The sequence below is a fragment of the Wasmannia auropunctata genome, unplaced genomic scaffold, assembly GCF_000956235.1.
Source record: "Wasmannia auropunctata unplaced genomic scaffold, wasmannia.A_1.0 LD336033.1, whole genome shotgun sequence".
In the NCBI taxonomy this organism is placed as follows: Eukaryota; Metazoa; Arthropoda; class Insecta; order Hymenoptera; family Formicidae; genus Wasmannia; species Wasmannia auropunctata.
This window is the reverse complement of record NW_012026857.1, coordinates 330,191-344,525: the sequence shown is the minus strand read 5'-3', so window position 1 is coordinate 344,525 and position 14,335 is coordinate 330,191. Positions and strand designations below refer to the sequence as shown.

Below are 14,335 nucleotides of genomic sequence, written 5' to 3'. Positions count from 1 at the left end.
ATATCGACCTCCGCGGTCTCTCGGCTTTTCAAGGACATCACAGCTGGTCGCAACCGCGACGAAGTAGTGAGTAGTGAGGGTTGCCTCAGTTGCCTGTCACACCGGACTCACCGGTCCACTCCGCACTCGTAATTATCCTGTCGTCGATCTTTAGCGGCAATTAGTGTTGTTTCCGCGTGGCTGAGACATTCGGCGGATCTGGCCATGGCATTATCGAGAATCGGCAGTGTGAAGATGCTGAGCACTTTGACTCGCGTCCCGCGCGCAGGTACAAATTACTTTTCGCGAAATACGCATTACTGTCTCGCTCCGTAGAAACGCGTGCAATAATTGCGGAGAGGACTGTTCTCAGGTGTGCTGCCACGTTTCTTTTTTTTTTTTTTTTTTTTGTGCAGCTCGAGAGGTGGACGTCGAAGATGCTGGAAATGACGGAGCTAAATCTGCTACATTCTAACTGCATTGCTAATCATGACTGTATCAGAAAGAGTTGCTTCCTAAGAATTATTTTTGGAAATTATTTAAATATTTTGCGGCTTACATAATTTTACAGTATAAATTTAAATTAGCTATTTTTTGGTCTAAATTTGCTGTTTTTTAAATGTTCCATAAAACGTTTCAATATTAACATTGTATCGCAATGAGAGGCACTGGTTTTTTCCATGATGTCAACAATATTAATTATTGAGCTCGATTAGCATATCTGTGTCTTTAGTCTTTTATCACTGATTGTGAGATGTATACATTTATATGGAATTCATATTTTTTTTCAAAGTTTATAATTTTTAAGTAGCAATCCTTATCGTCCATATAATTTTTATTACAATATCTATATTTTATCTTATCCTCATTCACTTTACATATATCTTTATATTAACATAAATATTATTTTAGCATAAGAATCTCTTCATATACACTTCCTTATTTCAATCTGATTGTACCTTATTAATTTTCATTTTTAATTTATTTCTTAATCTCTGCTTTATGACTTTATATAACTCCTAGTTTGTACTATATCTTTAATAGACACAATTGTATACCTTTTCATAACATAGTGTAGAGACAAAATATCATATAATCCTAAACATTAACTTGATCTCTAGATTTTTGGCATTTAACATTTTAGCATTATGCAACTCTGGTGCCCTTTTTACAGTTTTTTGTTAGTCTTTCTATTTATTTATTTATTGTATATACACTCCTTTGTTTTTTTTCTTCTGGTTTATATACTTTATTACAATATTTTCCTTTTTTCACTCTTTATCCATCATAAAGCAAAACAATCTCTATATATACATATATACATGTATGTAATAAGCATATATATAATACGTGTAAGAAATGTGTTGCGTAATATGTTTTACAATATAATAACATTATATTTTAATTGTAGCATTCCTGGAGATGCAGTGCGCGACTCCGGCGGCAGTTCACCGGAAGCAGCAGCAGCCGTTGCACCTGACCAGCGCGCGTTACTATCCGGATCCGCCGACTCTCACTCTGCCGAGCAACGTCTGCGACATCTTCGCCAACGAGACCGGACGCTTTACGCCGGAACGCGCGCGCGACATCGCCCTGTACGCCGAGAACGGCGGCACCGCCGTCACCGTGACGAAATGCTCCGGATTCCCTGAGATCCGCGACGACGGCCACGTGGATTCGTACGACTGCTTCGGCGCGGTCAGCTTGAACGGCACGATGCAGAGCAACGTGCCGAAGCCGTTCTCCTCGTGCGGCAAGTCCATGCACCTCAACATGCCCGGTGGGCAGTGGTCGCGCGACGGCAAGTACATCGCCGAGGACATGCAGCGCTCCCATTACCGCAAGTTGTCGTGTAAGAACGACCTTTGAGTGGATTCTGGATGGTAGAGGTGCTTTCCTTATCTTTTCGCATCCCCTACGACTCGCATCTTTCTTGTCCCTATTGTTCTCTGAATCCTAGAAGATAATACGATGCTTTAAGTTCGGGGATTTAAATATCGCAAGATTGAAAAACGTTCACGAATATACCAAGTTATTCGAAAATCAATATGTGCAATTCGCTAGGATTCAAAGATTGGCATCCCGAAAACTTGTAATATTTCCACGACTATCTAACGTTACAAAATTCACGAGTGGACTTTATCTCCTTCCCATATTGCATCAATACTGTATCAGTATTAGTAACATTGGGACAATCACAAAAGCTCTGTCGAAGATTTTTATACACTTGAGGACTTGCAGATTATTGCGTAAGTTGGATCTTCAAGGTAAATAAGAACTGAGCTCAAGCTTTTGTGGCTGTCCGGCATGAGAAATTCACATTAGGCAATTATATGTATCGCTCAGGTACCGCAACTAATGCCTTCATAACGAGCCCGCTTTTACGAGCGACATATTGGCCAACTTGTACCGTCAGAATGAGCTACTCGACCGACACCTCCGAGGCGTCCCAGAAGGGCCAGGCCGCGGTGCCGGTCGGAACGATGTCGCAGCGGGAAAGATTTCGCCTAATGTTGAGGGATTATGGAGGCACTCTTCTCGCCTTTCATATCACTATATCGCTGTTAAGCCTTGGTGGTTGTTATATGATGGTTATTAGGTCAGTCGTGCATTCCTCGGAGTTCGTCGAAAAATTATACCCTCTCTTCCAGCTGACATATCTAACATCGAAAATTTAATTTACATTCCTTTTATATTTAAATTTATATATTATTATTATTTTATATTAATTTATTTCGATTATATTTATATAATTGAAATTTTCGTAATTTATATATCGAAAATTTTAATCGTTGATTTTTATAATATCAAAGAGGGAAATGTACTTGATCAATTTATTTATTTAACAAATGTTTGATTAAAATTTTATAAGTGTTCAGTGTACTTCTGGTATATCATATATAACTAGCTTTTTATGGTTTTTTAACAGACTATTGTATTAATTTTTGTGTGTACTAATTTTTCACAGTACAGTATAACGACTCTCAGAAAATGAATGAAAGAGAAAGTGAGAGCGTTCCAGTATTTCTTATTTTATTGTTAATGAACATAAAATTATATCATTTTATCTCGAGAAAATTTATATATTACAATCTTTTTTTAACTAGAATTCTTGATTTCAGTGGGATCGATGTAATGCCGTTCGTGCAAAAGTGGACAGGCGGAAACGAGCAAGTAGAGAACCTAATAAAAGTCTCGACGGATTTTATAATAGCGTACACAGTTCACAAACTGCTCGCGCCTATTCGAATAGCAATAACGTTGAGCGTGACTCCATTTCTTGTGAAACAACTGAGGAAGATGGGCTTGCTTAAAATGTCGAAACGAAAACTATCACCGCCACCACCAGCTCCACCCACCAAACCGTCGTCAACGTCTTCGTAAGACAATTACTACTTTTATAAAAAGATTTCGTTATTGAGCGTCGTATTTCGATGAGAGATGACTAACAAAAATGAAGCACTTTTAAATACAATGGTAGCATTGTAAAAAGGAAATTAAAAGTCGCAAGAGGAGTGAGATTTTTCAACGAGTAAGATGTAATTCTTTTTATAAATGACATCTGTTATAAGTATTAGGATCGATTTGTACATCTTGTATAAATTTAAATGAAGTGATAGTTTTAATTGAGAAATTTTGCTACTGGATAAATTGATACATGCGTAGGCAAGGCTATTTTCTTTCTGTATAATTCAAAAATTAAGGTTTTAATATAATTCTAATCTGCATTTATAAAAAGGTGTAGGCATTTATATGTATTTATGTTGACGTTACCAGTTTTATAAAAACTGTCTGTAAATAAAACGTTAAAAGACACAAAGAATCGGCTTCGCATATGCACCTCTCGTTTATTATATAAAGAATATAGTGATCATAAAATTTACATAATTTTATATATCTCGCACACGACACGAAGAGCCGCGTGTCTCGCGTGTGCGTAATAGATGCCATAATAATCACGCGTATCGCATTCGCAGCACAAGAATCTTCGTTACACAAAAAGCTCGGCAATTTCAGTTGGACGAATATTCGCGGTGTTTGTTTCGCACAAGTTTTCGACCATGCGTAACACGTCGACGTTAATATATATGTACAGAAGTCTTTAAAAATATATTATAATATACATAGAGAGAATAGAATTAAAAAAATGTATATAATTATATACAATCGGTGTGTGTATGTGTGTGTGAACCTAAAAAGTAATACACTTCTTAATAAGTATAAAATCTTACAAGTTAATCTCGTTGAGATTCCGCCGAGACACGGCCTCGACGTCGCGCATTACAGTCTAAAATGATAATGCATTCGTCGCGCGGAAAAAAGATCCTTACAGCGAATATACACGAAAAAAAAACGTACGGCCGACAAGAGCCATCGAGTCTCCGTTTGAGTATCATCGTATGTTTTTTTTTTTTTACGTCCCTCGATACTTTGTAGAAATTAAGCGTAATAGATTTCGGTTCTCCATAAATTATATATATTAAGATGGGAGGATTCGGCAGTGTGAAGTATGATTGTTAAAAAACGTTAGAATTTTCAATCCTTACGATTCGATCGGATGCACTAGCGCGTACTGACGTAAATTACAATTTGTTATATAATAATCTATCTAATTCAAACGCTATTTTAAAGCATGACGCAAGCGCTTTGATTAATGAAACGTCAAAACTGCAATTCTATCAAGCAACGCGATAATTTATTTAGATGCTTGAGCATTTTAGCGCGTCCGACCGTTTACTATGTATACATTTTTATGCTACGATAATTCTTAATGTGCATCAGTACGCGCTAGTATATCCAACTGAGAATATTTGCTATTAAGAATCTTAATTCTTAGATTACGTCGGATCGATGGATCCGCTTAGCTGCTTTAGAAACTTTGAACACTTGATTTGTCTGCTGTAGCATTTTGAGCATTCTCAACTTAAACGTATAGGGACTTGAGTCGTTCGTAAAGAGAGATGAGATACGCTAGTGAAAGAACAAATATCGTCTAATAATACTTCCAAACTCATCAACCATTCAGTCCGAATGCTCTACAGAGTCGTAAATCGTTCGTAAAAACACGAGTAAAAAAACTTATTTGGCACAGCGACGAATATTGTATGCCTTTATGTTATTGCAACTTTGATTCGATCAGTTTCATTGATAGAAATTAGATTCTCAAAAATTTGAAAAAATGCGAAATAATTAATAAAATAATGTGTATATATATATACACACACGAAAAATCGAATTAAAAAAGACTTAGCTATATCAATGTCACACGATAAATTTCTGTTAAAAGCTAATTACTTTCTCATTTAAATAAAAATAATGCGTTCATGTTTTACATTATGCAAAAGACTGAGGCAAGACACTGAAAACTCCGAGAAATCAGCGATCGTGCGACTGTCTTGATGAACCTACACACTTTAGCGTCATTACGAAAGTATGTCACGATATCGTAGGCGTTTCCCTCCATTGTGGGAAAATCTTACCTTCTCAATTGCACATTAAGTTACGAAGATCTACGAAGTTCAAGAAACATACAAATATTGAGAAAAAGACATTTTGTTCTCGTTTAAATATCTTTGAAAGATTCCATCAATGTTATGTTTAAGTTTCCTGATTTTCTGATATTAAAAAAAAAAGAAAAAATTAGTAGATCTTTGTAACTTGTGCATCTGCGGCCTTAAACGTAGGCCTCGGGGCGATGACCTCGTATGTGATGAAAGAATTGCCGCCAGCTGGTAATCGTCTTCTTGGACCACACCCAGAAGGTGCTGGTAATGCCGACGATCATCGCCATGAGGTATTTGATCATGAAGATCTCGAAGTCGGGTCTACGGCCAAGGTCGCGGGTGCGCTCGCCGAGGGGGCACGGCAACGAGTAGAGCGACTGCGGGCCCGGTCGCGAGCACATCTCCATGTTCCACGTAAGCATCCATTGGTCGAAATACGCCTGCTCGTAGAAGAGGCAGGCGATCACGACCAGAGCAGGTACGATGTACAGCACGGAAAAGATGCCGATGCGAATCATGAGTTTCTCGAGCTTGTCGGTCTTCGTTCCGTCGTGCTTCATCACCGTCCGGATGCGAAAGAGCGAGACGAAGCCCGCCAGCAGGAACACAGAGCCCAATAAGAGATAAACGCACAGCGGCGCCAACACGAAGCCCCGGAGAGCCTCCACATTCCAAAGGCCCACGTAACAAACGCCGGACAATGTATCACCTATAAATTAAGTTATATTATAAAAATATAAATTATGTTTATTAATTTCCAACATGATAAATAACGTGAGAATTTTTTTTTTTTTATTTAACTTTACTATTAACTTTGAAAAGAGATGTAAAAAAAATTTGGAGTAGTTTTCATTTCTGATGCGCTTGTAATCAAGAGGATATGACAAAGTGAATATACTTATATGTCTACATCTTTTTCACACAAAGTAATGTAATTTTTATTATAATTGTCCAATTGCCCACCTTCTACTTTTCCCATCGCTAGAATGGTAACGGTCTTCACCGCCGGCGCGGCCCAGGCAGCCAGATGAAAATATTGCGAGTTGGTTTCAATGGCTTCGTGCCCCCACTTCAATCCAGCCGCCAGGAACCACGTGAGGGTGAGGATGACCCACCAGATACTCGACGCCATGCCGAAGAAATAGAGAATCATGAAGAGCACGGTGCACAGTTCGTGTTTAGTACCCTGAGTGATTGTAGAAGTCATCTGTATTCGAATGCCCATGGGCGGCGGGAATGGCTCCCTACACGATATGGAGTTTCCTGCCGCCCAGCCGATCACGTAAGTCAGTGCTACCATCAGGTAACATACAGACATGAAAATGATAGGCCTTTCGGGATACCTGTACAAAAAATAAATGTTTAAAACGTGCGAGATCTTGAAAAGACTGTGTAGATTATTTAAACGTTTTTCAAACGCTAATTGTACTTCTATCTGTAGTCTATAAGATTCTCGATAAATATAACACTATATATATAGTAGAGCTATAATTCTTAGATCCTCTGATCGTTCTATTTTATTATCGAAATCGTATCTATAAGCTTTTAATATTTACAATGTAAATTAATTTCATATGGCACTTAACAATCTCTATTTAAAAGTAAAACTATTAACCTTGCGTAACTTCTCTAATTTCATAATAACTCTCACGATGTATAAACTTATTATCAAACGTTTGATGTTCCATGAAAGCGTGACACAACTTAATCCAAGAAAGCGAGCTTTACCTAAACCTATCTGTATCCATGAGGAATGTTAGGAACGTGAAGAAGCAAGATGCGGCGCAAACAGAGGCCCAAGTGCCGACCCACACCCTGGCGAACTTTCTCTGCTTCTCGGTGAAGAACATCCCGTCGCAGGGCGCACCGCAATCGGGCTCCACCTTGTCGCCCACCTTCAGCGAGTACCCTAATTCGTGAGGAACCTTGAACTGGACCGGGCAGACGAAGCCAAAGTCCCTGGCGCCCATGGCGAAACCGTTGCCGTAGGGCTTGAGTCCCTCGTTCCAGGTTGGCTGGAACTCCGGCACCGGCATACGGGCCGGGGGATAGACGGGGGGCGCGGCGGGTGGTTCCTGGGGCGTGGTGGTCTCGTTGGTGCCCACGCAGAGCTCGGTGCCGCCGTTCTCCGGCATCTTGGCGCAGTCGAGGGCCTCCGGCCATAGGAAGCCGAAGCTGTTCATCAGGCTCTCGCAGCCGGAGCGCGCGCTCTCGCAGAGCGACCGGCACGGCGGTAGCGCCTTGTCGATGATGGTGCAGACGGGCGCGTAGACGGTGCAGAGGAAGAATCGCAGATCCGGGCTGCACTTCATCTTGACGAGCGGCATGTACTGGTGCACCTCCTGCCCGGCGTCCTCCTGCTTCTGATGATTCATCAGATTCGGCATGATCGTCTCGTTGTACGGGATGTTCATGCAGAGGTTGATGGTGATGGGCTCGCAGCGGCCGTGGTGAGCGAGGGGATCGCCGCTGCCGCCGCCGCCGCCGCCGCCGTTGAGGGCGGTGGAGGAGTGCAGGGCGGCGGTGACGGCCACCACGCCGGACAGAAATGCACCGATCATCGCCGTCCGTAACATCTCTCGGGCCTCCACTCTCTGGAGACGGGCGCGCACCACCGACCGGGACCGCACCACTCACGACCGATGCCGACGGAGCATGCCGGATATTCGTGCTCAGCGACCACGACGACGACGAGGGTGGGGTGAGGGTGAAGGTGGCGAGATTATGAGGGTGAAGGTGGTGGCGAGGTGGTGATGATGACCGAGGTGATGATGGACGCGCTCGCCGAGCAGCGGTGTAAACAGTTATGGCAGTCGTGCGAACGTCTCTCGGCGACGGCGGCGGTGGAAGGTGGAAGGAGAGGTCACACGGGTGGGTCCTCATCGCGCCGAACGTCGAACGGCCAATAGAAGTGCTGGCTTCCTAGAGACTTTTCTGAATTCGTCATGCCGAGTCCACGTGCCGCGCGCCACAAGGCACCCCGAAAAAGCGCTGTCACGTTTTCGCTCTAGGTCGTCTCCACGGTCGTGGAAATCGGAGCTTCGACGTGAAATTTAAACGCCAAGTAGTATTGCCATTCCGGATTCCGGAAGAAAAAGAGATGCGAAGGAAGCGAAGCCGATGGACGCGATGACGTCGCGAGGGTGACCGAACTCCGATTACCTTTCTTAGAATCACTGATCATTTGTCGCTTAACGTAAGAAACGGAATAATTTTTACGGTTAGAAAATTATGGCGATCTCGATGGTTGAATTAATTGCCAATTAAATAGATCGGACTCTAATAATTGAAGTCGTCCTGAAAGTAACATCTAGTCTCTAAATCTCTCCTCAGTAAATTCAGACTCGAGTTTTGCTTTCCGCGGAGAAAGGCAGACATATACATATATATAATTTTGACTGTCGATCGTTTTTCTCGCAGGATTGGACCGCGGATTGGAATATGGACAGAGGGACGGTGGCGATGTTACAGATGATGAGGACACGATCGGTCTCGATTTTGATTTTATTTCCTTCCTGACATGTAATCCGCAACCACGTCCCGTTAGCCCTCGCCGACGGCGATCGGCGCGCACGATCGTAATTGCTACATTTTTCCTTTTTCTCTCTCTCTTTTTTTTTACTTTTTTCGCGTTTACAGTACGTACACGTGCACCGCATGCACCTTTAGACGGGTCGCATTCATGGGCGAACTCGCGCTCACTGCGCTTATATTTACAACGCCAGTCGTTTACACGAGCTGCGTATTTTCAAAACCCGCCGGATTTTCTCCAGGATTCGGGCACAGTATCTAAAGGACCCGACCAGGAGTGACTCCGAATTAACTTGATTGACTTAATGATTGATTTCGGCGTTATTTCATTAACATGGATATAGAATTATTGTTTTTGTTGTTTGACGTACAGAAAAAGAAAGATTAGATTAAAAACAATGAATTATGTAGTTGGAAATTCACATCATGTGATTGAATTCGCTGCCGATTGAGCTAATTGCCGATAAGTTAATTGGAATTTAATTGAAGTCGTTCTGAAAGTTTTTTCTTTCAGTTTTTTTTTCAGCGATCATTCTAAATATATATTGATTTATTTCTAGGAGTTTTTCTGCTTGTTGAAGGTTTAATTATATATTCCGACGGAAAATCTTTACTGATAATGTAAAAATAACGATTCTCGACCACTCAGAAATATAATATTTTATTGGTGACAACGGCGTAACATCTCGAGTATGAGATTCGTTCGATACCGAAGATGCTAAGCACAATTCTTCAAGCGAATTTTGTCACGTAAAAAATATCATGTATATTTTCTATAGATTTTATCTAGCATAAAGAAAGAATAGTGTTTTTTTTCATGCGGGTGTTGAAAATGCGCGGCCCGTTCGATAGTCGATACTAGTTATTGAGGAAGAATCGCGCGCGAGCCGCCCGAATCGCGAATTACGCTTTCGTTATCGTAAACAAATAAATAATTTATTCTTCTCGCACGAATGTACTCCCGGCAGGCGCCCAAGTCGCAATACAACTTGCGCGAGCTCAGCCTTCTTACGCCTTATGATTAGTATTATTTAACATTTAAGAGTCATTTATGGAAGATTGAAGTGCACCGCCAACATCTCTCGCGCGCCTCCCTGCTTAATTAATCTCGCACACGCTGGTCGATTAATTAAATCTCACGAAAGAAGAACGTTCGAACTTGAGAAGGATCGGAGGGGGAGTGTCTACGTGTAAAATCAAATCCCTTGTCTCGAATATTGAAAAATTTGGATTTTTTCTCTTTTTTTTACTTAAAGAATTTATGTAAAATTAAATCCCTTATCTTGAGTATTGGAAAATTTGTATTTTTTATTTCTTCTCTTTTACTTAAAAAATTTATTGTGATTTTCTGAAGGAAACGTGCCAGAGGAGGGAACGTCACGGAATTTTCAATTCCTCAGTACGGGACTATAGAAATCGCTGTATTTACAGTGACGCGATATCATGGAAGACGACTGATATCACTTTATGGAAGGTCCAAAATGTTATCGACGCCTGCGGGTCATCGATAAGACAGCCGGAGTCGCTACGCGATTTATGGGGAAGCACTGTTTTTAAGCTAAGAGGTTCGTCTAATGTACTCTTCTTTTTCCTTCCTTAGGATCGCTATTAATAAACATCGCGCGATTAGTAAAACTCTAGTCGATCGCAGAAACTTTTATTATTGGCACAATAGTTGAATTCCGGTAAAGACTGAACGCAACTTTCCTATACTCTCCGCACACACGCGTAGACTCTAAAATATAGTATAAAATATTTTATTTTACGGCTACATGTATACTACTGCTTTGATATAATTCCTATCGGTGCACTCGCGCGCGTCATGGGAAATGACTAGAAATTTCGTTTTTTTTTCTGGTTAACTAGATACCTTTTTCCAAATTCCTTCGAAGAATTCAGGAAAACGGCAATTCTCACGCGCGTAACTCATCGCACGTATGTGCGAGGTTCTTCCTTCGCGAGATCTAAAACTCGTTTTACTCACTAACAGTTTGCAGGCTGAAATTTGGTGACTCGCTCATAAATTCGAATCTGTGTAATAATTTATAGAGATGCGGGGACAAGGAGAGATCCTTAATTCAGAGGGAAGACACGCACGCGACGCTATCACAGCGCGATTCCTGCCAAAACTTCGGTCTTTGTGACTTTCTTTTCAGTTGTACGTATTCATCCTAAATTCATAAAATTCCTTGTTTTATTTTGTGTATGTTTCTTAAATTTACTCAAGACCGATTTTTCAGATTAATTAAGAGGGAGTTCAAGCACGAGGCCGGGGCTCCGTTTCGAATCAGAGCTTGGTGAATATAATATCTTCCGCTAGTGCACGCCCTGCGCGAGTTTAAAACGCAGCGTGCAGCCGGTCGCGGCCGCTGCGTTTATATAGCCGTGCGTATATACGAATACGCGGCCGAACGTGCGATCTCTCGCGGAAGAGAGAATCGGCGTGGACGCGCGCAACGTGCGCTAAAAAATCGCGGCACGGACACGGGCCACGGGATTGGTATGCGGCGCGTGCACTAGCGCGCGCACTCTCTCACATATACACCTTCGCGTCCGCCTGTACATGATTGCGTGTGTGTAACACCCGGCCGAACGGAGTCACAGAGGAAAACCCCGTCGTCGCCGCGGAATTACAATTCCGGAATGATCGATGCGTTTTCACGCGTCGTCAAAGAAACGCGCGTCTGTATGTGTGTAATATGTGTGTACGTGTGTGTTTCCTTCACCTTGTCCATTAGCACCAAACTTAAGCTAGTCGCGTGTTTAAGGTGTGTGAGATTCTTTTTCTTTTTTTTTTTTACAGGCTGTCCTGAATTTTTATTAACGAAGGACCTCCTATAATATGTATATACTGCGCGATCCTTTGGCGCGCAAAAAGACAGGATAATGAGGATTAAAATACTTTCGAGATATTCGAAAAAATGGACAGACTTTCTTGGAATATTTTTTTCAGCGAGATTAATACACGAGTATATAATGCGCCCGTCGCGCGCGCACGTCCGGCGCCGACCGGCGCGCATTATATCATACTTATTTCGTACATCGCGTGCGCTCGATCATAAAAGTCCACGTCCGCGAGGGAAGCTGAAAACGAATAGGAATTAATGAGAGTCGATCAGAATTATTCAGCGTAAGGAGTAATCTTTGAAATGACTTTCAACGATAACGATTTCATATATTGGTGAAGCCGGATCGGTATTTAAACAATTGGTTCTTAAAAGAATTTTTAATATTTTAAGGATTACAGCAAGAATATTTTGAGTAGAAAAGTACATGCTACAAAATATAATCAAGTCTTTGGATCACTTTTTTTTTTTAAAGTTTCCCTTGGAGCTGTGTGCTTTTGCGATTAAATGCACGCGCAGATATATTCGTCTATCTATCTATCTATCTATCTATTGTTCCGCTAGCGACACTAATAATCGTGTCGATCTAATTAAATCCGAGTGCAACAGCATGCGTGTCCGCACGTTCTGCGTGTTTTTCACGGATATACTCCATGCACCCGGTATATTTGTGACGTAACTCGGAGAGAATGCGTAATTGAGTGGATGTAATTAAACGGTACCCGTATATCGATAAGATTCCTTTCAATTCATTCTGTACGCCCGCCAATACACGCTGCATACTGTGTCACGCACAAGATATACCGGATGTATTTCATAGAAAAAAAAAAAAAAGAAAAACAAGGACACATACACGGTTTTTAATATATCTCGAATGAAAAAGTATTATGGGAAGAAATTATTAAGTATTTTCAAAGTCAATCTCTCTCTCTCTTAGATTTCAATTTTTTTGGAGTGAATTCCTGCCGATACCTTGTTGTTTATGCTAATTCGTTAATCCGTCTTAAAAATAATATTTCGTTCTCTTACAGATGAAAAATATTGCGCCGCTCGCACGTGGCGTTGCTGCCTTTGGCATTGCGTGGACACGCAGTATCGGGCGGGACTGAGCACACACGTCATCAAAAAATTAGCAAAAACAATAGATCGGTACTGTACGGTCGCACACTTGTTGAGCAAACGATCGCCGTGCGCCTGGGAAGATATACATTTGGCACTGGATTTTCTCTCTCCCCCCTCCCCTTTTTCTCTCTTTTACACTTCTTCGAGGAAAACTCTCTTCACTCGTAATCACGCGACGTGTATCGAACTCTCGATTACGCGATTTTGAATCGATCGCTAAAGAAAAGTGAAAATTACAAATATCGAGAAAAATTAAATTAATTCGAAGGATCTCTAGAAGCTGAACGCTCATGATCGAATATATGCAGTTACGTCTAAGAATGTTACTTTGATATCGCTTGTCATTTTTGCTTTAGCTCTAGACGCTGCATTAAAAATTTATTCGACTTACCTCTTCTTGGATCATATTAATTTAATTAATTGTGGGACTTTAATTACTTCTAACTTTGATCGCGCAAAGATTTGTCTTACCCTTTCGTTTTGATTGCATTCTTTGATATACACTGTTTCATCCCACATTTCTTTTGTGTTAAATTAATTTTACGAACAATCGTAATTGACGTAAATTCTTTCAAAAGATAAATTGTAAGATTTTTGCAATAAATTCCATATTTTAATCCTTTACTTTCGCAAGTAAAGAGGACCTGAATAATCGAGAGTTCTTTGCGACGCGACGAAAGAAAGTGTTTCTCTATTTACAAGGATTCCCAACGATCATAGCGATCGTTGGGAAACGTCGCCCATCGACGTTCATCACCCACAGCTGGTCGGGAAAAAAATATACGCAGCCGTGCCCCTTATTTTTACATCACCCGAACGATTCAGCTCGTTCGATTATCAGGAACGTATCTTCTTCGCGAAACCCGAAGACGTTCGCTCCCCCCTTCGGCCCCTTCCTGTATAATTTTCCCTCGTATTTAAAGAAATCACTATGCCGTTCTCTACGTTCTCTCGAAAATAACGATTGCTATCTATATATTTGTAGAAAGGAAAGAAGGGGACGCTGACGGGGTCGGAGGAGCCGAACGGTCATTTCTCCTCTTCGGGATCACGAGGAGGGCCTCGCCCGACGATGATATGGTTGCCCCTCGAGAAAGTCGCCGACGCGGTCGGCTCGGCCTTAGCTGTTCATGATCGTGGACCTTCTGGAGTAGCCGCGCCTCGTCACCGTTTCACCCTGCGCCTCGCACTCCCGCTTCACCCGGTCGATTATGTCCGCCACCAGCTTCTCTTCCTTCTCCCGCTGCTGCTCCCAATCCGGACCTTTGCCGATCTACAGCAGGTAGGTTGCCAATATCGAGTAAGAAAGTTGACGAATATTGAGCATTTAGAGATAGGTAGCTGTTACTTTGA

General features: G+C 41.6%; 3 protein-coding genes across 5 annotated transcripts in view; 1 reads left to right on the top strand and 2 right to left on the bottom strand.

The window, feature by feature from the left end:
- Window positions 1-36: 36 nt before the first annotated feature.
- Window positions 37-4,205, top strand: LOC105452313. The gene is made up of 4 exons (XM_011693296.1): window positions 37-268; window positions 1,391-1,831; window positions 2,326-2,578; window positions 3,102-4,205. The coding sequence occupies exons 1-4, from the start codon at window positions 205-207 to the stop codon at window positions 3,361-3,363; spliced, it is 1,020 nt and encodes a 339-aa protein (XP_011691598.1). The 5' UTR covers window positions 37-204; the 3' UTR covers window positions 3,364-4,205.
- A 176-nt stretch (window positions 4,206-4,381) lies between these two features.
- On the bottom strand, window positions 4,382-8,059 carry LOC105452314 (frizzled-7-B). The gene is made up of 3 exons (XM_011693297.1): window positions 7,212-8,059; window positions 6,447-6,826; window positions 4,382-6,192 (listed from the first exon to the last, which is right to left on the bottom strand). The coding sequence occupies exons 1-3, from the start codon at window positions 8,057-8,059 to the stop codon at window positions 5,654-5,656; spliced, it is 1,767 nt and encodes a 588-aa protein (XP_011691599.1). The 3' UTR covers window positions 4,382-5,653.
- Window positions 8,060-9,105: 1,046 nt separating this feature from the next.
- The window catches only part of LOC105452310 (protein tramtrack, beta isoform), a 46,033-nt gene continuing 40,803 nt past the window's right edge, over window positions 9,106-14,335 (bottom strand). For all 3 annotated transcript variants that reach the window (XM_011693291.1, XM_011693289.1, XM_011693290.1), the window contains exon 7: window positions 9,106-14,255. In XM_011693291.1, the coding sequence (XP_011691593.1) occupies window positions 14,103-14,255 (153 nt within the window). In that variant the 3' untranslated portion in view covers window positions 9,106-14,102. The remainder of the gene's footprint in view (window positions 14,256-14,335) is intronic.

What these genes read in the sequence shown, in the direction of transcription:
- LOC105452314 (XM_011693297.1), bottom strand. Translation starts at nt 8,059, where the DNA reads ATGTTACGGACGGCGATGATCGGTGCATTTCTGTCCGGCGTGGTGGCC. An exon ending in ATGGATACAGATAGGTTTAG is followed by an intron (nt 6,827 to 7,211) that starts GTAAAGCTCGCT and finishes TTTTTTGTACAG; the next exon opens with GTATCCCGAAAGGCCTATCA. An exon ending in AGCGATGGGAAAAGTAGAAG is followed by an intron (nt 6,193 to 6,446) that starts GTGGGCAATTGG and finishes CTTAATTTATAG; the next exon opens with GTGATACATTGTCCGGCGTT.
- LOC105452313 (XM_011693296.1), top strand. Translation starts at nt 205, where the DNA reads ATGGCATTATCGAGAATCGGCAGTGTGAAGATGCTGAGCACTTTGACT. An exon ending in GACTCGCGTCCCGCGCGCAG is followed by an intron (nt 269 to 1,390) that starts GTACAAATTACT and finishes TTTTAATTGTAG; the next exon opens with CATTCCTGGAGATGCAGTGC. An exon ending in TGTTATATGATGGTTATTAG is followed by an intron (nt 2,579 to 3,101) that starts GTCAGTCGTGCA and finishes TCTTGATTTCAG; the next exon opens with TGGGATCGATGTAATGCCGT.